At 46.4% G+C, this 25958-nt stretch overlaps 1 protein-coding gene across 2 annotated transcripts; it reads left to right on the top strand.

Moving 5' to 3' along the window:
* Positions 1-1077: 1077 nt before the first annotated feature.
* Positions 1078-25958, top strand: colgalt2b (collagen beta(1-O)galactosyltransferase 2b). Of its 2 annotated transcripts, XM_061826162.1 has the most exons (12): positions 1078-1487; positions 11524-11634; positions 13026-13143; positions 13766-13900; positions 13980-14184; positions 16121-16240; positions 17265-17338; positions 17441-17547; positions 17908-18040; positions 19171-19298; positions 19784-19990; positions 23853-25958. In XM_061826162.1, the coding sequence occupies exons 1-12, from the start codon at positions 1225-1227 to the stop codon at positions 24124-24126; spliced, it is 1875 nt and encodes a 624-aa protein (XP_061682146.1). In that variant the 5' UTR covers positions 1078-1224; the 3' UTR covers positions 24127-25958. The 2 variants fall into 2 exon arrangements, with proteins under 2 accessions (XP_061682146.1, XP_061682147.1); XM_061826163.1 differs by lacking the exon at positions 16121-16240.

The following is a 25958-nucleotide window of genomic DNA, read 5'->3' as shown; positions in this document are numbered from 1 at the left end:
CTCGTTTCGCGCAAATTACAGCGAATGTATGCCACTTGTGTATTTTTTTTCTCTCTCTTGCATTTTCATGCATCATATCGGCAGCCATTTTGGATACATTCTCGTGCCAACAATGAGACACTTCATTAGGTACACCAGCACAATCTTCTCCTTTGTTTATCAGCTGCAAATGGAAGAAATATATGAACAATCATAATTGGGGGAGCTAATTTTTATTGATGCTTGGATTGACAGTACAGTAACGTGATTAGCTAATCAAAAAATAGCGACATGTCGTTGTCCAACAATAAAAAATAATCCAATTTGATTATTAAAAAAAAAAATCGATAGCCCCCTTGTTTGTTTTCTTTTCATTTTCATTTTTTCATTTACACAGCTTGTGTTATGATACATGTTGGGAAAAGCCTACTAGAACATCTGAACTTTATTTAGCCCTAATCAGAGGCACGATAAATAGTGTATGCTGTGTGAAATGTGAATGTTGCTGTTAATTGTGGGGTGTGCACATTTATGCAACCACATCATCCGACTTTTTTGTTTTCTTATACATCTCTCACTAAAAGATTGATTTTTTTTTCTTCCCCAAATCAGTTTAAGGGCTGCACGGTGGAACAGCTGGTAAAGCGTCGGGCTCACAGTTCTGAGGACCCGGGTTCGAACCCGGCCACTCCTGTGTGGAGTTTGCATGTTCTCCCCGTGCCTGCGTGGGTTTCCTCCGGGTGGGCACTCCGGTTTCCTCCCACATCCCCAAAAACGTGCAACATTAATTGGACACGCGAAATTGCCCCAAGGTGTGATTGTGAGCGTGGCCGTTTTCTGTCTCTATTTGCCCTGCGATTGGCTGGCAACCAGTTCAGGGCGTACCCCGCCTCAGGCCCGTTGACAGCCGGGATAGGCTCCAGCACTCTCCGCGACCCTCGTGAGGATAAGCGGCAAAGAAAATGGATGGATGGATTTGAAAGCAAATGTGCAAACAGGTGAATCCGCGGATCTCAAACCGCGAGTACGCGGGGGTCAGTTTGCCTCCCAAATTGCAGAGTGGCTGCAAGGTGTGACGGGAGTTTCTCTGAGCCTTCCCTCCCTCCCTCCATCCCTCCATCCCTCCCTCTCTCCCTCCTTCCCTATCTCTCTTTCACACGCACCCACTCCTCAGCGGTTGAGTCCCGACCGGTCCAGTCCGGCGGCAGCAGCAGCAGCAGGACAAGCGGGAAAGCCGACGACGAGATGCGGGCGCCTCTGCTGCTGTTGGCCGCGCTGTGCTCTCTGCGGGCCGGCGTGGCCTCCGAGCCGGTGACGCTGCTGGCGGAGGCCGACGACGCGAGCCCCACAGCCGCCGCCGCCGCCGCCGCCGCCGCTCCGGAGGAGTCGGCTTTGCTCCGACCCAAGGTCCTGATCGCCATCGTGGCTCGGAACGCGGCGCACAGCCTGGCTCACCACCTGGGCTGCATCGAGAGGCTCGACTACCCCAAGGAGCGCATCGCCATCTGGTAAGAACAACGCTTTGATTTGACTCGGTTATAATTCTTGATTATGATTATTATCTGATCCTCCTTTGTGGCTTTAATGACAGAGCGCGCCCGCCAAAAGCAGCAGGTAAACGCTCATTAGTGCATTTTGAAAAGACAACATAAATAATCGGCAAACACTGTTTTTTTTTTGGGGGGGGGGCTTGAAAGCAGACATTAAGTTGCTTTGACAGCAGGATTAGTGGGGGGTGGTGGGGGGGGGCGCAGTGGCAGCAAGTCATGCGTGTCAAAAAATGTGGAGGAGCAAGTGGGAGCTCACTTTATTAGGTACACCTGCACGGCTGCAGGGGAACTAAATTGTTTGCATTATTCTGAAAGTGCAGAAGTAATATTTTATCGAGTAATATTCATCGTTTCATTGGTGCGTGGCAATTTTGTCAGGTGTGTGCAGCTGACTGGCGGGTAAGCAATTGAAGAACATGATTCATTTTGCACAATTTTGGGGGAAAAAAGGATATATTGTTTAGTATTTATTTTGGGGGGTGTCTGTTTTCTTTTTTAATTACAATTAAAATATACATATATATATATTAGGGGATTTTTTTTCTGATTAATTAATATTGTTATTGTTTGGTTTTCCTTCCTTCCAACCTACTTTACCTTACTACCTCCCTCCAGTGGATTTAAAAAGTCTACACACCCCAATTTAAATGCCATTTCTTTGTGATATGTGTATATTAAAAATAACATCAAGATGGAAAAACACAAATTTCAAGACTTTTCCCACCATGAATGTAACCTAGAATCTGTACTTAAACTCATTTCCATCCATCAATTTTCTGAGCTGCTTATCCTCACAAGGGTCGCGGAAGTGCTGGAGTATATCCCAGCTGTCAACAGGCAGGAGGCGGAGCACGCCCTGAACTGGTCGCCAGCCAATCGCAGGGCACATAGAGACAAACAGCCGCACTTGCAGTCACACCTAGGGGCAATTTAGAGTCTCCAATTAATGTTGCATGAAACCGGAGTGCCCGGAGAAAACCCGCACGAGGAGAACATGTAAACAACGCACAGGTGGGGTCGGGATCGAACCCGGGTCCTCTGAACTGTGAGGCCAACGCTTAACCAGCTGATCCGCCGTGCAGCCCTTAACTTCATTTGAAAAAAATAATTGATATTTTCGTGAGAGATGTATAAGAAAATGATGTGGTTGCATAAGTGTGCACACCCCTCAATTAGCAGCAACATTCGCATTTCACACAGCGTACACTATTTATCGTGCCTTGATTAGGGTGAAATAAAGTTCAGATGTTCTAGTAGGCTTTTCCCAACATGTATCATAACACAAGCTGTGTAAATGTTTTCATCATAATGAGGAATGTTTACATTGGAGTTTTTGCTCAATGTTGAAATATATTTTGCATGCGTCATGATGTTCCACCTGTGGAGCAGCTTTTTTCATTTTTATATTTTTTTTAAACCCTCCAAAGCCCAATCCAAAATTCCAATCGACATTTCGCAGCTGCCTTTCATTATCCCGTAAACTGTACTTTTTTTTTTTTTTTTTTTTTCAAATCCAAGCCGGTGTCGAAAGCCTCGTCGCGACGCGCAGCTCGCGACCGCCGCCTCTGGATGCTAAGCAGGCGGGAAAATTCTCGGTCGCTCAAATCGCTCCTCGGGAACGAAGCTTGCGTTCCGAAAGCCTCGTCGAAATGAAAATAATTCGTTTGCGTTGTTCTGAGTCACTCCGGCGGACGTGCGAAGCAGACGTGCGCGGCCATCACAGGCCTTCTAGTTTCTCTTCACTGCTATTCGTACAAGTCACGGTACAATCCCACAAGACCGGCACCGAATGATCCGGTTCTCTGATTAGCTCCGGTCCAGCGTTTGTTTGCGTAAAAGCAACATTTTTATTTTACGCTCAAAATTTCTGATAACGTAACTCCCAAATTCCAAATACAAATGTTGTTATTCAGAGGAGAGATTGTCAAAGTGTGACGGGTGGAGCATTAGGAGTACATGCGCTCCCTCTAGTGGTGCGTGATGGAATCGCTGAATTCATTCTAAAACTCTGCATGATGTAGTGGTTTGAACTTTTTTTTATTATTAAAAAAGGCAGTTCATGACAATGAGCAATAATTTTTTTATTGAATTGTTTTTTGAGTATATATGTATTTTTAATTTTATTACATTTAAGCGCAATGTTAAATGTAAAATAGTCAAAATACCGAAAAACTTATTTTTTTGTGTGTGTTTTAATTTTTTTCAAGAGCTGGACTGAATGTCGACAATAATATTCAAGTTTATTACAAACAAAAGCGGAACCTACTATTTGATCATCGTGGCTAACCATGATAACCCAACTAGTATATATTTTTTTAATTGGACGGTTTATATTTTCCATACATCCATAAATTTTCTATGCCGCTTATCCTCACGATGGTCGCGCCTTTTTTAGATTTTACATTTTAAAAATATATATAATTTTAATTTGTCTACATTCCAAAAGTATAATAAAATACAATTAAATGAAATTAAAACTGAGATTGAATTGACTCGACTGGCCATATTTATTTATTTATGCTTCCCTGTGTTTTTTTTTTTTTTTTTTAAATTTTATAAAACTAAATTTGGCGGCGCGGCGGCTCAGCTGGTAAAGCAAGCTTTGGTCTCACAGTTCTGAGGACCGGGTTTCAAATTCTGCCCCCACCCGTGTGGAGTTTGCATGTTCTCCCCGTGCCTGCGTGGCTTTTGTCCGGGTGGGCACTCCGGTTTCCCTCCCGCACCCCAAAAACGTGCAACATTGATTGGACACTTTAAATTGCCCCAAGGTGTGATTGTGAGTGCGGCTGTTCGTCTCCATGTGCCCCGACCCTTGTGAGGATAAGCGGCTAAGGAAATGGATGGATGGATGGATGGATGGAAAACTAAATTTGCATTGCTATTTTGGACATATCAATGTTTACAGCATTACGTGTGTGACGTTGACCCGGAAAGCGACGGGCCAAACTTTTCACCCGCCAAAAATGCCGACAACACCTCGCTTGTGTTTTTACGCCGTTCCCGCGCGAACAGCGGGTCAGTTTTCCTTCGCCAAACTCTTCCGCCTTCACGGCCTAATCGTCCGCAGGCCCCCCCACCGGAGGACAAAAGTGTTGGTGGGAAGGTTTTTGGTGGCGTCCATGAACAAAAGACAATTGTGGAGCCCATCCCTGAGCTGGATTTACAAGCGCTCTGTTTGTGTCTCTCTCCTTCGGCCGCGGGAGGAAACGCAGCTTTGCGGCTTTGCTTGTTTTTCAGCACAAGCCTCTCTCGGCTTCGCCGGGCCGAGCTTCGCTTCTCGTTAGGAAAACGTCGTCTGAGGGTGGCGTCATCATTTTCAACACATGCTGTCGCGTCTGGATGCTTCGTTTTGGTTTCCTGTGTGTTTATTTTTTTGTGTGTCTGTGTCGCTCCCAGTCGACGTTGACTGTAAAACTGACACAGAAAACAGAAGAGAATTATATTAAGTACTAAAACAAACCATCTCACAAGCCTAATGCACATGTATAATTCAAAATGCCATAGATGGGCTAATATAAATTAGCATAGATGCTTTTGGAGTGGCGGCTTGGTGGATCAGCTGGTAAAGCGTTGGCCTCACAGTTCTGAGGTCCCGGGTTCGATCCCGGAGCCACCTGTGTGGAGTTTGCATGGTCTCCCCGTGCCTGCGCGGGTTTTCTCCGGGTGGGCACTCCGGTTTCCTCCCACATCCCAAACATATGCAAAACATTCATCGGACACTCTAAATTGCCCCTCGGTGTGATTGCGAGAGCGGCAGTTTGTCTCGATGTGCCCTGCGATTGGCTGGCGACCGTTTCAGGGTAAGCCCCGCCTCCTGCCCGTTGACAGCCGGGATAGGCTCCAGCACTTTCCGCGACCCTCGTGAGGATAAGCGGCAAATAAAATGGATGAATGGATGCTTTTGGAGTAAGATGGTAGATGAAGGGATGGTCGATAGAGAGCAGAATTATGTACACTTATTATTCGACCAATCCATATATTTCTACCGAAGGAACGTACGCTTTCTTAATACTAAGATGCAATGCAAAAAGCCATAGATGGGCTAAGGGAAACTAACATTGATATTACATGAATTCAAATTTTTCAACCTGCTACTTTAACGGCGCTGAGGAGTCCATAGGTGTGAACGCTTGTATGTGTTTCCTTGCCGTTGCAGGACAAATAATTGCTAATGCTGGAAAGCGTCGGCCTCACAGTTCTGAGGTTCCGGGTTCGATCCCGAACCCCGCCTGTGTGGCGTTTGCATGTTCTCCGCATGCCTGCATGGGATTTATCCAAGCACTCCGATTTCCTCCCACATCCCAAAAACATGCAACATGAATTGAACACTCTAAATTGCCCCAAGGTGTGATTGCGAGTGCCGGTGCTTGTCTCCATGTGCCTTGCGATGGGCTGGCGACCAGTTCAGGGTATGCCCCGCCTCCTGCGTGTTGACAGCTGGGATGAGCTCCGGCACTCCCCGCGATCCTTGTGAGGATAAGCGGCTAAGAAAACGGATAGAGGGATGCTTTTGGAGTTTCAGGGGCACTTCGGCGGGAAAGTCGCAAGCCTCTGAATGACCTTGAAGATGACTCCTAAATGTCACACTTGAGCGCGAGTCCCCGCTTTGTTGATGCTGAGAGGCATGAGGAATTTGTCGCTCTTTTTCTCGGCAGGGAAAAGTGCTCACGTGGCGACCGCTTTGGCAACGACGGGCTGAGCTTTTGCGGGAAATCACCACAAAAAAGTCATCGCGGCCGTTGTAAATTTCGACACGCCACAGAGAGGAGTGTTGGTAACAATCCTGCCAAATTTCATTGATTATAAAAAAAAAAAAAAAAAAAATTGGGTGGGTGCACGGTGGGGCAACTGGTTCAATTGTTGGCCTCACAGTTCTGAGATGTGGGTTTCAATCCCAGCCCCGCCTGTGTGGAGTTTTTTTATGTTGTCCCCCCCGTGCCTGCCTGGCTTCTCTCCGGGCACTTCGGTTTCCTCCCACATCCCAAAAAATATTCATAAATTCGAGACTTTCAATCGGTGTGAGTGCGACTGTTGTTTCTCCCCATCTGCGCTGTGATTGGCTGGTGACCAGTCCAGGGTGTACCCCTACTCGATAATTCCTCGGATAGGCTGCGGCACTCCCGCAACCCTTGTGAGGATAAGCAGCCTTGACAATGGCTGGTTGGATGAAGAAAATTGTAAAAGTACCGTAATTTCCGGCCTGTAAGATGCGACTTTTTTCACACGCTTTCAACCCTGCGGTTTACGCGGTGATGCGGCTAATTTGTGCATTTTTTTCCCAACGGCCGCAAGGGGGGGGCACTCGAGCCGAAAAGGTAAGAGTGAGACCGGTGGAATGTATGTGCCGAGGAAGTGACTTTTACCAGTCTGGCCCTGTTAGCGCTGTGCTAGCGTGTTACTGCTGTGTCTCAGTGATTTTTACCGGTATGTTTTTTTTTTTTAAACAGGGCCTATTTGCATGGCGGCGCTACCGTTAGCATTAGCGCGGCGGCACTAGCATTAAACTCTCTGTGTACCGTCTTACTTTGTAAATATCTCGTATTTCAACGTGGGTTTCAATGTGGGAACTTGCGGCTTTTACACGGCTGCGGCCCTTGTACGTACCAAATGGTATTTCCTTTCCAAATGCACTCGGTGGGGTTTATAATCAGGCGCGCTCTGCAGGGCGGGAATAAGCCGCTCTCGCTGTGGGCGTGTCCGTTGGATGCACTGAAACCACGCCCCCTCTCTACTGTCAACTGTCAATCAAATGTGCAAAAAAACGAATGCGACTTTGTCCTCCCTACGTCGACACGCGAGCGCCCAAACGATGCCGGATCGCGACAAAGTGACGCTTTGAAAGTTTACGGGCGTTGTGAATGGGCGACACGTGTTGTCCGCTCGCTGATTAGGAACAAAGACATAACAGTAAAATCCCTTCAGGGAGCAAAATAATGAGGCTGCAGTTTATGGTTCATCACTAAAACGAGGTTGAGGGCTACGTATTACACGCCTACTAAAAAATGCATTCAAAACTCTCAAAATTTCTTCGCGTTTCTTTTGGCTTGCACTGCTTCCAGTCCATTTAGGGAAAATTGGTTGAATTGATAATTTTTCATAATGCACTAGCCGTCTGTCTTTTCTCGGAAAAAAAAAAAATACACTACTACTCTGGTGTTGTTGTTGTTGTTGTGACTTGCATTCTTGGAAATGTAAGTATTACATAAACAATCATAACAACGGGACTCTCTCTTCCCACCAATCCGATTTCAAAACGATCCCGATGACGTCGGCATTTTTCCGTCCTCTGATTGGCCGGCGGGAGCAAAACCTGCTTCGGACGGCTTTAACTCGCAAAATACATCCTTCGCAATCTCCACACATTAATGCGCTCAATAATTCGAGTATGAGACGAGAATATTATATATATTATTATTTTTTATACATATTTGTTTTTAAATTTTAAATACACATATATATATATATAATATACTATTATTATTATTATTATTATATAATATTTTATATATATATATAAAATAGATATTTGATGTCATTTCTCAATGTTTTTGTCGGGTCATCAGAACCGCCCCAGATGACGATGGCGTTTGGAGGCATTACATAAGCGGCGCATTAAGTCGGGCCGGGCCTCCGCCGAGTATTTCATATCCACTTGTGATTGCGGCGCAGCAACGGGCGTGAGATGTTTGCGTTTTTTTTTTTTTGGGGCATTTTGTCAGTGATGCTTCATTACGGGACGCGAAGACGGCAGCGAGGGGAAACGTAATAGCGTTAGTCATCGTGGAAAGTCACAGCGTGTGCTCGGAGGCCTCGCAGGGGCGGGCGAGAAACAAAGAGTCCGAAAGAGGCCGGTCAGGAGAAGCTTCACGGCAAAGTCGCAAAACAAACACGCTGGAAAATAAGTCGGGATGGCAAACTTTGCCGGATCGGGAGCGGCTGCAATAATTGCTAATAGCAACGGCGACTGGATCAGCTGCTAAAGCGTTGGCCTCACAGTTCTGAGGTTCCGGGTTCAATCCCGGACCCGCCTGTGTGGGGTTTGCATGTTCTCCCCGTGCCTGTGTGGGTTTCCTCCGGGTGGGCACTCCGGTTTCCTCCCACATCCCAAAAACATGCGACATTAATTGGAGACTCTAAATTGCCCGTAGGTGTGATTGTGAGTGCGACTGTTTGTCTCAATGTGCCCTGCGATTGGCCGGCGACCAGTTCAGGGTGTACCCCGCCTCCTGCCCGTTGACAGCTGGAATCGGCTCCAGCACTCGGGTGTCCTCCCACATCCACTCACAATTGGACACTCTAAATTGCACATAGGTGTGATTGTGAGTGCGGCTGTTTGTCTCGACGTGCCCTGCGATTGGCCGGCGACCAGTTCAGGGTGTACCTCGCCTCCTGCCCGTTGACAGCTGGAATCGGCTCCAGCACTCGGGTGTCCTCCCACATCCACTCACAATTGGACACTCTAAATTGCACATAGGTGTGATTGTGAGTGCGGCTGTTTGTCTCGACGTGCCCTGCGATTGGCTGGCAGCCAGTTAAGGGTGTACCTCGCCTCCTGCCCGTTGACAGCTGGAATCGGCTCCAGCACTCGGGTTTCCTCCCACATCCACTCACAATTGGACACTCTAAATTGCACATAGGTGTGATTGTGAGTGCGGCTGTTTGTCTCGACGTGCCCTGCGATTGGCCGGCGACCAGTTCAGGGTGTACCCCGCCTCCTGCCCGTTGACAGCTGGAATCGGCTCCAGCACTCGGGTTTCCTCCCACATCCACTCACAATTGGACACTCTAAATTGCACATAGGTGTGATTGTGAGTGCGGCTGTTTGTCTCGACGTGCCCTGCGATTGGCTGGCAGCCAGTTAAGGGTGTACCGTGCCTCCTGCATGTTGACAGCTGGGATAGGCTCCAGCACCCCCCGTGACCCTCGTGAGGATAAGCGGCAGAGAAAATGGATGGATGGACTTCCTTTCCACAGATCTGTAGAACGAAGCCAGACACAGGGCACAGAATGCCTTGCATCGGTGTTTGCACTGATCTTGGAACGGAGCACACGAACAATAAAACAATCCTTGGGCACAACGCCACATGCTGCTTCACCAAAGAAAGCCAAGATCAAAGCAACAACGTTCACGTTCATCGCTGTAAATTCCACTTTTGGGACCCTTTGAGCCTTTCGTACTCGCCCCCCATGCACACACAATTTGTGCGCATTCCCTTTTTTATGCCTTTTTATGACACGCGCAGGTACGAACACGCCTATAACGGGCACGCAAAGCGGCTGTCGGACGCCGCGGCCGGCTGTCGTTTGCAGCGCGACACGTCCGTTAGCGGATGACAGGCTTCCTCTCACCTGGAAGTGTGCTCACACGCAGAAAACGCGCCTAAGCACACATTTACTCCGGTGGACTTTTCCACTGCTCGCAAATGGAACTTTCTCCCAAAGTCTATTTTGGACTGCGTGCATCACTTTATTTTCATGGAGTGTGTTGCATAATTTGGAGGATTTGACACTTTACATGGCGGCACGGTGGCTCAGCTGATAAAAAAAAAAACCTTGACCTCGCAGTTCTGAGGCCCCGGGTTCAATCCCGGATCCGGCTGTGTGGAGTGTGCATGTTCTCCCCGTGCCCGCGTGGCTTTTCTCCGGGTGGGCACTCCGGTTCCCTCCCACATCCCCAAAACATGCAACATTAATTGGACACTCTAAATTGCCCGTAGGTGTGATTGTGAGTGCGACTGTTTGTCTCCATGTGCCCTGCGATTGGCTGGCGACCGGTTCGGGGTGTACCCCGCCTCCTGCCCGTTGACAGCTGGAATAGGCTCCAGCACTCTCCGTGACCCTCGTGAGGATAAGCGGGAAAAGATAATGACACTTCACATGAGTATTGACGACAACAAAGCAGCCTCGGCGATACAAAAGTGAAGTTGGGCTCTTCACAGGTTTGAGAAAAATGTATTTGAACATAATCTTCGTCTCGTGGTCGCCGTTCCCGGCTCGCCCGAAGTCGCCCGGGCCTGTCGCGGCACATCCGCTCCGCGCGTCTCGCCGACGGGCGCTTTAGCAGTCCAACAAGCGTGTAAACGCCTATTTACGCCGACTCATTACGACAGCGCAGCGTGTTCCCCACTTTGGCTGGCATAACTTAAAATGAAATGAAAAAAAAAAAAAAATCAGCCATTATGCGGCGGATGCCTTTTTTTTTTTACATTTTTGGATGAGTAATAACGCGCGCATGCCCGGGCGCCCGCGTGCACGTGCTTGTCGGAACATGCTTTTCATTTGAGCGTGCATACCCAAACACGAGTACAATAGGCAAGATATTTGATTATGTCTACATAATCTTCACATTTTATTTTCCCGGCCATCTTGTGACCACGAGCTGTTTCTCTGCATATCGCCATTTTGATAAAGATATGAACAAATATCATCGTTTTCTTTATATCGATATTGTTTCTTTGCTTGCTGACAACTTCGTGACGCCAATTTGTCTTTTCCTCCTTTTGCAAAAAAGTTTCATTTTTCCTTGGAATAAAAAAAGCCACGGCGGCACGGTGGATCAGCTGGTAAAGTGTTGGCCTCACAGTTCTGAGGTCCCGGGTTCGATCCCGGCCCCACCTGTGTGGAGTTTGCATGTCCCCTCCGTGCCTGCGTGGGTTTTCTCTGGGCACTCCGGTTTCCTCCCACATCCCAAAAATGTGCAACATTAATTGGACACTCTAAATTGCCCCTAGGTGTGATTGCGAGTGCGGCTGTTTGTCTCCCTGTGCCCTGCGATTGGCTGGCGACCGGTTCGGGGTGTACCCCGCCTCCTGCCCGTTGACAGCTGGAATAGGCTCCAGCACTCTCCGTGACCCTCGTGAGGATAAGCGGCTAAAAAAAATAGATGGATGGATACTGCAATTTACTTATGCAACTCATCTTTGCGTGCGTCTCCGCGTCTGTGTTGTACTGCCCCCAAGTGGCCAAATGAAAATGCGCAACGGTGTCGTTCCAGGGCCGCCAGCGACCACAACGTGGACAACACCACGGCCATGTTGCGAGAGTGGCTGAAGAATGCGCAGCGTGTCTACCATTACGTGGAGTGGCGGCCCATGGAGGAGCCCAGGTCAGCGAAATCGCGTCGTGGCTTCAAAAATCATTTCTTAATAACGCCAATAACACTTCTCGAACCTTATACCACCTAAAAGAAAAAGGAACAAAAAAAGAAAAGATATTTGGTTCTCTCAGTATCACAATCATGAACGACATCAAAATACAGTAGCATAGTAGCCTTAAGTGCTCATGAAACATTTGGTTTTATCCCCTAAATGTATGTTTAATATTATAATCAGCCGCTGCAAGATTATGCACAGCTTGAAAGTAAAAATAAATAATAATTGTTAGCCTAATAGCGGAGTTACCTGAATCATATTTGGACATAAATGCGGAAAAACAAGGAAGAATAAGTTAAAAAGCACTCGGGCCAGTACATGATTCGGTTAACACGATAAGAAAAGACAAAAATAAATTGTTCAACGGAAATGAAATGCATATCAAATTGAAAAAAATTTTTTAGAAACAAAGATTACATTTTTCAACTTAAAAGCTAAATACAACTGAACGGCACTTAGAGCCACTAGAGGGAGCCTGCGTACTGCACTTTGACAATCACGGATTTACAGTAATCGTCCGAAATATTCGCCGTTCAGTTTTTTTTTTTTTTTTGCAAATTCACATTCACGTTGTCGTTATTTCCCGCTGAACACGTTGTCACCCCGTCGCGGAAAAATAATTTTTGGCGCTCTTCCCGTAACTTCCCAAGATGCCACGCGATGCTGGCAAAGAGTTGTCTAAATAGAAATCGGTGTCAAGGAAGCGACCTTGATCAAGCACAAAACTCCGTTGAAACCAATTTGAAATGTTGTTACCGTAGTTTCCGGCCATTAAGCCGTGACTTTTTTCCGCTTTCCGGTGGAATATATGTGCCGAGGAAGTGACTTTTACCGGTCCGGCCCTGTTAGCGCTGCCCTAGCGTGTTACTGCCGTGTCTCAGTGATTTTTACTGGTATGTTTTTTGTAACCGGCCCTGTTAGCGCGGCGCTAGCGTTAGCCTTAGCACCGCGCTAGCATCAGCATTAGCCTTAGTACGTCGGCGCTAGCGTTAAATTCTCTGTGTACCCTCTTTCTTTGTAAATATCTCGTGTTTCAATGTGGGCACTTGCGGCTTTCGCACAGCTTCGGCGTATGCACGTACCAAATGGTATTTCCTTTACAAATGTACTGCGGGAGGCTTATAAGCAGGTGCGCTCTGTAGGTCGGGAATTACGGTTCAAAAACAATTTTGAAAGACACTTGAGTTCCCACAGTAACTTGAAATGTAAATGTTGGGACTTTTACTGTGTTTGGTCGCGTCGCCACGACATTGACCAAATAGTATCAAATATCAAATACCGGGTCATTTGAATCGTGCCGTTAACGAGCAGGCTTCGATGAAGTAACCAGCGGCGCTCTGTGAAGGTCCTACGCCGACGAGTGGGGTCCCAAGCACTGGCCCGCGTCCCGCTTCATGCACGTGATGAAGCTGAGGCAGGCGGCGCTCAAGGCCGCCAGGCAGCGGTGGGCCGACTTCATTTTGGTAAGAGGAAGACGCAAACGAATCGATTTTCTCCTGTGAACTGAATCGGAATCCCGGGAATGTGTTCACCGTCTCCCCCCCCCCCCCCCCACACACATAACTCAAAGCTCATAACTTGAGAAACTTGTAAATTGATACAATTATCCAATTGTTTTCGTCAGTGTAATACAAATATATCCCCCCCCCCCCCCCAACTATATTCACGTTCCCTTCAGTTTTGGGAATTCCAGGTTTAGTCCCGTTTAACGTCCCGGTTTTTGCGAAATGTAGTTTTTGCTTTGGCACCTTCGGGTGGCCTCTTGGTTGCCAAGCACCTGTGTTGACCTGAGGCGCTTCATTGAGTCAGGCCATATCCTCGTCTAATGTAGAACATAGCCCTTTGCCCCCTCTTGCGACATCTTTAGGCAAAGGCAAATATTTTTGAATGGACGTAAACCTCTGGCGGATTTTCCGCCATTCCCGCCAGTTTTGGTCCTCATCCCTCGGGTCGTAGATCTTGATTGTACCCCAAAAGGTTTCCCGTTAATTCCAACGGAAATATTATATATTTAAAAGCTACTAGTACATAGTACGACTACGATGGTCTCTCTCTCGGTTTTCTCTTTGTGTCGACGCCGCGCAGTTTGTCGACAGCGACAACCTCCTGACCAACCCCCGAGTGCTGGACCTGCTCATTGCCGAGAACCTGACGGTGGCCGCCCCCATGTTGGAGTCCCGCTCTTTGTACTCCAACTTCTGGTGCGGCATGACTCCGCAGGTACAACCCGGACCTCCGTCACTCCGTCCGTGCGCTTCCGAAACCCAAAAAATGGACAAACAAACGCGTTCCGCTTCAGGGCTACTACAAGAGAACGCCGGACTACCAGCCGATCAGGGAGTGGAAGCGCCTGGGCTGCTTCCCGGTTCCCATGGTGCACAGCACCTTCCTGTTGGACCTGAGACGGGAGGCCAGCCGGGATCTGGCCTTCTACCCGCCTCACCCCGACTACAGCTGGGCCTTCGATGACATCATGGTTTTCGCGTTCTCCGCGCGGCAAGCGGGTGAGTCGGAAGGTCGTGGCGAGCTCGCGCATTCGGAGCCGGCCTGCCCGTTGCGTTTTAACGCCGAGGTCCGAACGCGCTCGCGGTCAGAGCCGAAGCACGAGTCAAGGTGCTTGGAAGGGAAATGAGCCGCTTTTAATGTGCTCGCTTCTTGTCTAATCATCACGTTTGGACGCTAACAAAGAGGACTTTGTATCGTAAGCGAAAGCAGAAAGATGACCAATTCCATGTGTATGGATTGTTTGTGTCTGTGTGCAAACACAACCCTGGAGATTTCCATTTCATACGCTTGACAAGAATGTGTTGCGTTTGTCTGCCAGAGCGTCGGCTCGCAGGTTTGCTGCGGTAGGCCGCCCCCTTTTTGCTACCTTCAGCGGGGACTTTTCACATCGCTGCTGTTACGTTGCGGCTGTGGAAAGCGTCGATGCCGCGACGAGAAAAACGACCGTCATTTCCGGCTTGTGAGCCGCGACTTTTTTTTCGCACGCTTTTAACCCTGCCGTTTGTGCGATGGTGCGGCTGATTTGTGCATTTTTTTCTAACGGCCCCAAGGGGGAACATGGTCAGAAAAGGTAAGAGTGAGACCGGTGGAATATATGTGCCGAGGAATGGAGTTTTACCGGTCCGGCCCTGTTAGCGCTGCGCAAGCATGTTACTGCCGTGTCTCTGTGATTTTTACCGGTATCTTTTTTTTTCAACCGCCCGTGTTAGCGCGCCGCTAGCATTGGCGTAGAGGTGCTAGCGTTAGTGTTAGCAACCTCTCTGCGTACCGCCTTTCTTGGTGAATATCTCGGGTTTCAATGTGGGTTTCAACGTGGGCACTTGCAGCGTTTACACGGGTGCGGCCTATTTATGTACTAAGGGGGCACTCGAGCGGAAAAGGTAAGAGTGAGACCGGTGGAATATATGTGCCGAGGAAGTGACTTTTACCGGTCCGGCCCTGTTAGCACTGCACTAGCATGTTACTGCCGTGTCTCAGTGATTTTTAACAGTATGTTTTTTTTTTTTTTTTTTTTCAACCGGCCCTGTTAGCACGGCGCGAGCGTCAGCGTTAGCGTTAGGACGGCGGCGCTAGCGTTAAACTCTCTGTGTACCGCCTTTCTTCGTAAATACGTCGTGGTTCAATGTGGGCACTTGCAACTTTTAGACGGGTGCGGTCTATGTATGGCCGGGAATTACGATACATTTCAATGCACCCTTGTAAAAAAGAACAGCATTCAGAACCCTTTTATAGTCTAAATCATCGGTCGGCAACCTTTGACACCGAAAGAGCCATTTGAACCCGCTTTCCACGGAAAAGAAAACACTGGGAGCCGCACATCTAAAATGAAAAAAAAAAAAAAAAAACTTCTACTACTTTACCGCAGCACGTTTCTTATGAAATCCACGCGCTCCAGAGAATGTTCTATTTTCTTGAGATATTTTTCTTTTCTTACATTTCTCCATTGGCTTTGCCGGGCTTGAAAGTCGCTCAAAATAGACGGCGTTTCAGCGGGTATACCCGCTTCCGCACTGTGACGTCTATTTTGAGCGACGAAAAAATAATATCAAATAATTTAATTAATATTTTAATATTTCAAGATCACAATAATCTTCAAATTTAGAACTAAAATAATATAAAAACTAACACAAATAAAACACACTTCAATTAAATACAACAAAAAAATTTTTAGTAATTTATTTTCCCAAGCCAATCAGAGCCGCATTATAAGGATGAAAGAGCCGCATGAGGCTCCGGAGCCGCGGGTTGCCGACTGCTGGTCTAAATCAAAAGGTCACACTAAGAGGGGATGAAAAGTATATTTAAAAAATACATGCACGCACGCACACACACACACGCACACAGACTTTTACGATCCTTTTCACAGTAATAAGAAGGAAAAGTTGTACGAGGTATCCTGTGGAAAGTGCAAATTGCTGCGCGTGTGCCCTTCAGGCGTCCAGCTGCACGTGTGCAACCGAGAGCACTACGGCTTCCTTCCCGTCCCCCTCAAGTCGCACCAGAGTGTGGAAGACGAGCGCGAGAGTTTCATCCACACCGCGACGGAGGCCTTGAGTGAGTTTGGCCGCGCCGACGTGCTTTCCGGCAATCTGCCACGCCTCAGTGTGTCTCCTCGGCCGGTTCCTCCTGACCTCCGCTGGCGTCTCTGATTGCATCCTGTCAGCCTCGAACCGCCAGCTTCATCTTTCTCTCTTTTCCTTTTTTTTGTTTTTTTCGCTCTGTCCTCCCTGTCCTCGCTTTTCAAACATCCACGCAACTCTGTTCACTGCCAGATTTTTGGTATTTATTGGATATTTCCCATTTTTTTCTATGCTCTGTGATTGGCTGGCAACCAGTTCAGGGTGTAGCCCATCCCTAATCATCCCAAAGGTAGCTTCAGGACACCCCCCTTGACACTCGTGAGACTAAGCGGCACCGGGAATGGATTGATGGAAACATTTCTCATCATGAATGTGACCTATAACCTACAGAGCAGAATTTTAGAAATGTATATTTTCAAGAAGTGGGATTGGCTGGCAACCAGTTCAGTTCTGCCCATTCCCGGGACCCTTGTGAGGACAAGTGGCTCAGAAAATGGATGGATGGATATTTTCAAGAGGAGAATTAAAAAAAAAAAAACACACCAAGATATCGTGGTGCACACCCTCCCGTAACTGAGAAAGCAAAAGATTGTCAGGAAAAGCCCACTGGAACACCCGAACTTTATGTGGGGCTATTTGGTGGCAGGTGTGTGCATACCTCATTTAACATGAGCTTGAATCAGTTTTAAAGGGGTGTGCACACTTATGCAACTTCATTATTATTTTTTTCTACTCCCTCTCTAAAGAAGATTAAAAAAAATCATTTCAGCTGTCCAAGTTATAGGCCATAAAAATGGCCCCCAAAATGTGAAATGATTGAACATCATCATCATCATTCGTCATATTTGAAATCGCAACTCCCACGATAAACGCGTGATGACAGTTTATGTATTTTGCGGCCACAGATTTCAAAGGTATTGTCATATTTTTGGGCTCTGCAGTCTCCTCCTTGTTTTTTTTTTTGCGTTTGAATCATTCTCTCTCCTCCTGGCCCACAGTCGACCACAATATTGACCCCTCCGAGCACCTGTACGCGCCACCGTCAGCGCAGGACACCATAGGTTTGGACGACGTAAGTTACCACACCGCTTTTTAGAAATCAGATTTAGAAACGTCTTCTGTTCTTATCTTTTTCCACCACCTCGCATCATAACATAACATTGTTTGTTTTCAGATCTTCCTGATAAACCTGAAGCGGCGGCTGGACAGAAGAAGCCGGATGCTGAAAACAATGTCGGCGCTGGGCCTGCGCGCCACGCTCGCACCGGCCGTGGACGGCAAGTAGGTCGAGATCGGAATCTCAAAACCTCTCAGCGGCTTGTACGGACGACCCGATTGTTACAAGGGATTGGACTTGCGCGCGGTAGCGCAGTCCGCATGTGGACCGGATTTCACATGTTGACGTTAGCGGTCGACGTCGGTGCTTGGCGGAAATGCGGCGTTTGGGTCTCTTGTCTCCCCTTTTTATCCAAACACTCTCAACGTTCTTATCGACTGCTCTCGGTTTAATCCCTCTGAGAAAGTCCTAATCCGGCCCCCTCCCCCTCTGAGTTTCATACGGTGCATGCTGCGACACGCAGTGCCTGACTAACAGTTTTTAGAACAAGCGACTGAGCGTGACTTCTTCTCTCAACCTCTCAGAGCTCTAAATACATCCCAGCTGCAGGCGCTGGGAATAGAAATGATGCCCGGCTACAAGGACCCGTACTCGGGCCGGGTCTTGACCAGAGGCGAGATCGGCTGCTTCCTTAGCCATCACTCAATATGGAGCCAGGTGAGAAGTAGCCCGTTTCATACAGTATGTATTTGCCGCTTTCCAGATTTCTGAAGTGAGAAAATCCAATTTGTTGAATAAAGAAATCTCTTGCTCACCACTTGGCAGATTGAACGAGATGTAAAAAAAAAAAAAAAAAAAAAAGAAATCCATCGTGACACGATCTAAAGAACAAATGAGAAAGTATCTGAGATCGATCAGGCCGGAAAAAGGTTCCAAAGCCATTTTCAAGGTTTTGGGACTCCAGCGGACAACGATCTGAGCCATTACCAAGAACTGGAGAGAAATAGGAACTGTGGGGAAGGTGACCAGGACGAGTCATCTTCACAAAATTACTCCAAGTGTGCAAGGACGACTCTTCAGACTGACATCTAAATAAAGGCGGAGCAAAAATGAGCGAAAAAAATATTTCAGAAGAGAAAGAAAAGAAAGGCTAATCCCACATTCACCCAAAAACATATTGATGAGGTCCACGTCCAACTTTCTGAGAAATATTTCGTGGACTGACGAGACAAGGAGTGGAGTATTTTGTAAGTTGTGACTCAAAAATGAAACATTTGATAAAAGGAGGAACATACCAACAGTCAAACGGTAGAACGGGGATGGTAGTGTAACGGCTTCGGTCTGCTTTGCCTCTTCAGGACCTGGACGGCTTACTGCGAGTAATGAAACAATAAATCGCGCAGTCTCCCAGAAAAATCATGTGAAAATCAGGCGAACATCAGGTTCTCTTGTGTTCTAACTAGGACAACAACCCAAAACGTACCAGCAAGTCCACCTCTGAAATCCAGTCAGATAATCCTAAACGGGCAATTTAAGAGCTACCCTCAAAGTCGATTGAGTTGAAGAAATTCTGCAGAAAAGAATTTGTGCCAAATTCGTATCGAGCGATGCGAAAGACTCGCAAGCAATTATTGATGAGATTTACTTTCTCACAACGGCCCTGATAGGTTTGGATTCTTTTTCCCTGAACAAATGAAATCCTCGAGAAATTCATTTTCATATTTTCTTGGGTCCTCTGAGATCGAACTTGTTTTGCTGATCTGACACGTTTAAGAAATGAGGACCGATACTTCATTTGACGGCACTGCGCCCGGACCCTTAAGCAAGCAATCCTTTTGGATCCGCAGGTGGTGGAGCGGGGCCTTCAGAAAGTCCTCGTTCTAGAGGACGACGTCAGGTTCGAGCCCCGCTTCAAACGGCGTCTGCAGGCCATCTTGGAGGACGTGGACAAAGCCCAGCTGGACTGGGACCTCATGTAAATACACACAACCTTAGCAAAAGTCTACACACCGCTCACAAAACTGTCGGTAGGATCTCTGACGTGATGTGAAATTCTCAGACTCAAAGTTCATTTGGCGGATCTTCAAGAAATGTAACAGATACATATCACCAAATATCCCATTTACATTCCCTTTCAGTATATTTGTGAAGCGGGAGATCCAAATCATGACCGATAAACCCACGTGAAACGTTTCATGTTATGACGTGAAATGAACCACACTATAACGTGTAATTTATCACATTAAAACGTGAAACATATCACGATAAAACATGATCGCGACTTTTTTTTCCTGGTGTGGACACAATACGCTTCTGTAGGAGTGACCTTCAGATACAGTTGAAAATATTAAAACATAAAAAAGGGTCCCACGGTATGGCGGATTTCGGCAGCGGTTCCCAACAGGGCCACGTTCGTGGTTAAACTCTACGATGAGACCGAGGCCGTCCTGTGTCGCTCAGCTACGTGGGGCGGAAGCGGATGCAAGTGCAGCAGCCCGAGCGCTCGGTGGACGGCGTCAACAACCTGGTGGAGGCCGACTACTCGTACTGGACGCTGGGCTACGTGCTGTCGCTGCAGGGAGCCACCAAGCTGCTGGACGCCGAACCCTTCGCCAAGATGCTGCCCGTCGACGAGTTCCTGCCCGTCATGTTCAACAAACACCCAAAGTAAGTCCGTTTTTTTGGTTATGATTATTTTAGCGTGCACGTGTTTCGAATGAGAAAGAATCAAAAGCAAACATAGTCAGAAAAAGTTTTTCCTATGCCCTAGTTTTTCAACGCGTAATTTTGCACCAATTTTTTGGGTCTAAATGTTGGCTCGGTTTGCGTATTAGAAAAAAATCGGACTGCCATACATTCCTACGATTTATGCAAGTTCATTGGAGGGTAAAGAATGCAAATCCTGAGGCTAATGATTTGTCCAAGAACTTATCAGAGTCGGCCTTCCTGGTGTCCAATCAATTTCTCGGTTGAAACTATCCTATGCTATAAAAAAATACGTGCCAGTTTTGGGTTGTTGTTGTTTCATTTTTTTTTTTTAATTTGCACAATGTGACCAATGCCTTACACAAAAGAAATTTCAGGAAACTGTTTGGAAACCAACTTTTAGCGTGTTAGCATTTGTGCTGTTCCCTTAAAAAAACGGGGAACTGACCACAGGCTACAATGTAAAATGCTTTTTGCTTCTGCCTCAACACTTTCATCATTTTTGCTGGATTTTTACATCTTAGCATAGGAACTTTTAGCATTTCTGCTATTCCCTTAAAAAAAACGGGGAACTGACCACAGGGTACAATGTAAAATGCTTTTTGCTTCTGGCTCAACACTTTCAGCATTTTTGCTTGATTTTCCCATGTTAGCATAGGAACTGTTACCATGTTAGCATTTGAGCTATTCCCATAAAAAAAAAGGGGGGGGGGAACTGACCACAGGGTACAACATAAAATGCTTTTTGCTTCTGCCTCAACACTTTCATCATTTTTGCTGGATTTTTACATCTTAGCATAGGAACTTTTAGCATTTCTGCTATTCCCTTAAAAAAACGGGGAACTGACCACAGGGTACAATGTAAAATGCTTTTTGCTTCTGGCTCAACACTTTCAGCATTTTTGCTTGATTTTCCCATGTTATCATAGGAACTGTTACCATGTTAGCATTTGAGCTATTCCCATAAAAAAAGGGGGGGGACTGACCACAGGGTACAACATAAAATGCTTTTTGCTTCTGTCTCAGCACTTTCATCATTTTTGCTGGATTTTTCCATGTTAGCATAGGAACTGTTAGCATTTGTGCTATTCCCTTAAAAAAACGGGGAACTGACCACAGGCTACAATGTAAAATGCTTTTTGCTTCTGTCTCAACACTTTCATCATTTTTGCTGGATTTTCCTATGTTACCATAGGAACTGTTAGCACGTTAGCATTTGAAGTATTCCCATAAAAAGGGGGTGGGGGGGAGACTGACCACAAGGGACATGTAAAATGCTTTTTGATTCTGCCTCAGCACTTTCATAAATTTTACTGGAATTTTCCATGTTAGCATAGGAACTGTTAGCATGTTAGAATTTGAGCTATTCCCTTAAAAAAGGGGGGAGCTGACCACAGGGTACAATGTAGAATGCTTTTTGCTTCTACCTGAGCACTTTCATCATTTTTGCTGGATTTTTCCATGTTAGCATGAACACTTAGCATTGGATCATTGGAAGAAGTAGGAAAATGAATATATTCATTCACCTTTGTCCAGTGTGTGTAATTCGGAGAACAGAAGGCGTGGAGGCGGGCACAAACACAAACACAAACACAAACAGGAAAGACTCTTTTAGACAAGCTTAGTAAACGCAAATATTGACTGAGCTCCCCAAATAGACGCCTGCAGGTGCACGGCGCACTTACATAAGGCTTCAACAGGTGAGGAAAAAAATATATATATCGAAAATAAACATGGGGAAGTCTTTTGTGACACTTTTCCGCTGATTCTCTTCGATTCCACCTTTTTTTTTTCATCCAAGCTTGATTTTTCTTCTCCTTTCGAATAGAAAAATACCCCAATTGTTCTTTTTTTGCGACAACTTTATCTATTAGTGCAGGGGTGTCGAACTCATTTTTTTCGCGGGCCGCGTTGCAGTTACGGTTTCTCTCCGAGGGCCATTATGACTGACAACATGAAAATCTTTATTTGAACCATCATATTTACACATTAAATTTATCAACAAATTTTGGAATCAGAAATCAAGGGTAATTGGTTTTTCAACTATTGTTGATGTTTGGTAACACAAAAATGCTTGCAATATCTCAACGTCATTATTTGTGATATGGAGATTTGTAATTTTGATCCAGATTTCAACAAAAATTATGGAAGCTGATACACATGATTTGCCTTCTGGGGCCACATAAAATCATGTGGTGGGCCACATCTGGTCCTTGGGCCTCGAGTTTGACACGTCGACCAAACGTTTATGCTCAAGGGAAAAATTTAAGTTCTGAAACAGACAGATAGGATGGATCATTGTAGATAAGATGAAAAAAAATGGATTCAAAATATTAGATGATAAATTAATCATACCTATTTAATTTGATTGAAAATAATTTATTGATCTTTTTTTTAAAGAAAAATGTCTTATTTGACTCATTTTATTTTATTATATACAAATGGTTTAATTATGATCAAGCAATTATTTCTTCAATATGTACTTGAAAAGTTTTAATTTATTTTAATTTAAAAAAATGGATTATTATTTCCCCCCAAAAACAAAAGATTTGATTTAGAAAGAATTAATAAAAATAAAAAAGGAAACATTTGGTTATGAAAAAATAAAATAAAATCAGACAATTATTTAGGAAACACATTTTAAAATGCATTTATTAATTTATTACTTCATACAATACGTCACAATTATAATCCAGTTGGGTAATAAAAATTTATTTTTTAATTTCTTGGTGTTGTTTTATTCAGTAACATTGAGTACAATAAGCCAATTGACCAATTAATAAGGATACAAAATGATAAAAAATACACTCAACTAAATACGTCGATATTAACTGATCAATTTTAGGGGAAAATAGGCAGAATGAATGCAAGCAATATTAGAAGACTCGTAATATTGTAAATGCTGAGTACAGATGCAATGCAGTACTGTAAGTACATCGCGTCGCTTTCTGCTGGCTTGGATGGCGGCGCCCATCGCACATCTTTCTCACCCTTCCTGTTCCTTCCCTCAACAAACGCTGGACTCCTTGCGCTCGCCCCCGCCCCCCCCCCCTCCCCTGCCTCTCTTTGAGGAATGCGGGCCGCCGAGGCTCTTCCTGCCGCTTGGAGACGGGGACAGGATTCCCATTGATAGGCCGGAGGTGGGGGGCGGGGTCGGCATGGATGTTGCGCGTGCGCGGGTTACTGCGTAAATACACAGCGACATGTGTGCAGTGTTCCCTGTATAGATTACTCTGTCAATACGCTGTGTGTGCGCGTGGGTATTCGTTTATGAACTCGGCAGGGAAAGGAATGGGAATTGTAGATGTACTTGTAGGTATTGTTTGAAGACATGAAATTGAAACGAGGCAAACAGTTTTCACACTTTTCAGTGTTCTTACAATTGATGCATTGGAGTCTCGAGTTGTCATTTTTCTTTCCACGGAACACACATAGGTGATATTCCACTCACTCACATTTGAAAAATGTGCCGGTGTGGTCAGTCATGCCCGCAGATATAAAGTTACAGGTGTGCTCCACCAGTCATGCCCGCGGATATAAAGTTGCGGGTGTGTGTTCCGTTTGTAATTACGAGTGTACCCCTTTAAGAGCGGAGGGGGGCGGTGTCAGGTAAACTATGAAGTAGAACTAGGCTGAGCAGCAGCGACTGTGTGCGGTTCACTGCGCTGGATCGGTTTTCATGTGCGCCGAGAGTGCGCAATTGTGCAGTGGCGCAGCTTAGAGGGAACATTGGTCAAGACTACACAAAATAAGCGACGTCTTTCACTAGCTACGTATTTCTCCTCTGAACCGTCGCGTTTAACACCCGCTGTGTCCTCCACAGCGCGGAGTACATGTCTCACTACGAGCCGCGAGACCTTCGGGCCTTCTCGGTGGAGCCGCTGCTCATCTACCCCACGCACTACACGGGCGAGCCGGGCTACATCAGCGACACCGAGACCTCCACCATCTGGGACGACGAGGCCGTGGCCACCGACTGGGACCGGCAGCAGGCCCGCAAGACCGCTCAGCAGGGTCGCATCCGGAGCGTGGCCCAGAACAGCGTCACGGGGGACTCGCCGCCACCCGCCGCCAGGGCCTCGCGAGACGAACTCTGAATTTGGATTTTGTCGTTTACGTCAATTATGCTGTGCGCGCACGTGTGCGTTTTGGAAACGTCTTTAAAAGACACTTGAAGCGGAGATACTGTATGTGCACCTGAACGCGGGTTGGCAAGACCAGGAAGTGCCTTAATTTATTGTCGTTTCGTACTGCCCTGTTCCCTCCAATCGTGGCCGTGATCCAGTCAAGACAACAAAACTAAACGGCGGCCTCGGAGAGACGCCTCCTTTTTACTCACTGGGGGGAAAAAAAACAAGTAACAATAAGGACTTGGAAGAGTTCACTGTAGAGTGCGTTTTGTACTCGGTTGCTCACCAAAACAGCAGCACCTAAATAGTTTTTCCATGGAGTTGCAATCTCCGGTTCTTTTCTTTTCTGTTTTGTTTTGTTTTGTTTGATAGCGGCTCCCCCAACAACTCTGTTCTCGGGAGTTTCACCTCATCTTTATCTTTTACTCAAAAGCGGTGCCGATGTGAAATTCAAAGCAGCGCGACGTTGCCGGCGAAAATAACTTTTTAGTCAATGCCGTGGTTCATAGACCTGAAATTAACAGATATTCTCGGTGAGGGCGGCACGGTCAAGCGTTGGCCTCACAGTTCTGAGGACCCGGGTTCAATCCCGGGCCCCACCTGTGTGTAGTTTACATGTTCTCCTCGTGCCTACGTGGGTTTTCTCCGTTGACAGCTGGGATAGGCTCCAACACTCCCTTCGAACATTGTGAGGATAATCGGCAAAGAAAATAGATCTTCCACACCGACCCAGTGAAAAACCACCGTAGATACGTTGTTGGCGGTGAATGATTGAATTTCCACCACATGTGATTGAGTAATGAAAAAGCCCCACCGTTGGTGGGACTCCGGTGTTCAAATCATCCATTTTCTTTGCCGCATATCCTCATGAATGTCGCGGGGAGTGCTGGAGCCTATCCCAGCTGGAGGCGGGGGACACCCTGAACTGGTCGCCAGCCAATCGCAGAGCACATAGAATCAAACAGCTTCACTCGCAATCACACCTAGGGGCAATTTAGAGTGTCCAATTAATGTCGCATGTTTTTGGGATGTGGGAGGAAATTGGTGTGCCCGGTGGAAACCCACGCAGGCACGAGGAGAACACGTAAACTTCACACAGGCAGGTCCGGGATTGAACCCAGGCCCTCAGAACTGCGAGGCCAACGCCGCGTTCAAACCAGACATCTGTTTTTTAAAATGTTCCGTTGACTGGAGGACAGACTCGGTTTCAAAGAGTTGTTGACTTGGTCTGTCAAAGAAGCAAAAGTGTGTCAGCGTCATTGTTATTGTTATTATTTTTTTTGCAAGCTGCTGTGCACATGGATGAAGTGGCGTATTTGAAGTGTCACATGACCACACGCAAAACGCTGCCCTTCCCCGCCGAAAGCAAGCGCCGCAGCGGGCCGGTCCTGCTCGTTGGCAGAACCTCGCCGACGCAGCCGGCATGCAGCCAAAAAACTCTGATTGCAATTTTTCATATGGACACGCCGATGTTTTATTTCTTCTTTCCATGTGCAGGCTGATTTAAACACACTTCCGCTGTTGATGAAACAATTAAACGACTTCCTCGTGTACGCGTCGTCAATCATTCTTAAAACGAAAATGCAGGCAAGAAAGGGAGTTTAATTTAAAAACAAAAAAACAAATGAACGCTTTTTGTCATATTTGTTAATATCTGTCACGATGACCCAACAGTAGGATATGATTAAAACGGGGAGAACATGCAGACTCCGGGATTTGAACCCCACCTCTCATGTCATGTCAGGGGCTCCTGATCTACAATTTTTTAAATAAAAAAAAAAAAAAACAACAACATATGT

This window comes from Syngnathoides biaculeatus, chromosome 7 (genome assembly GCF_019802595.1).
Source record: "Syngnathoides biaculeatus isolate LvHL_M chromosome 7, ASM1980259v1, whole genome shotgun sequence".
In the NCBI taxonomy this organism is placed as follows: Eukaryota; Metazoa; Chordata; class Actinopteri; order Syngnathiformes; family Syngnathidae; genus Syngnathoides; species Syngnathoides biaculeatus.
Note: the sequence above shows the minus strand (reverse complement) of the source record. Positions and strands in the feature narration are given on the sequence as shown.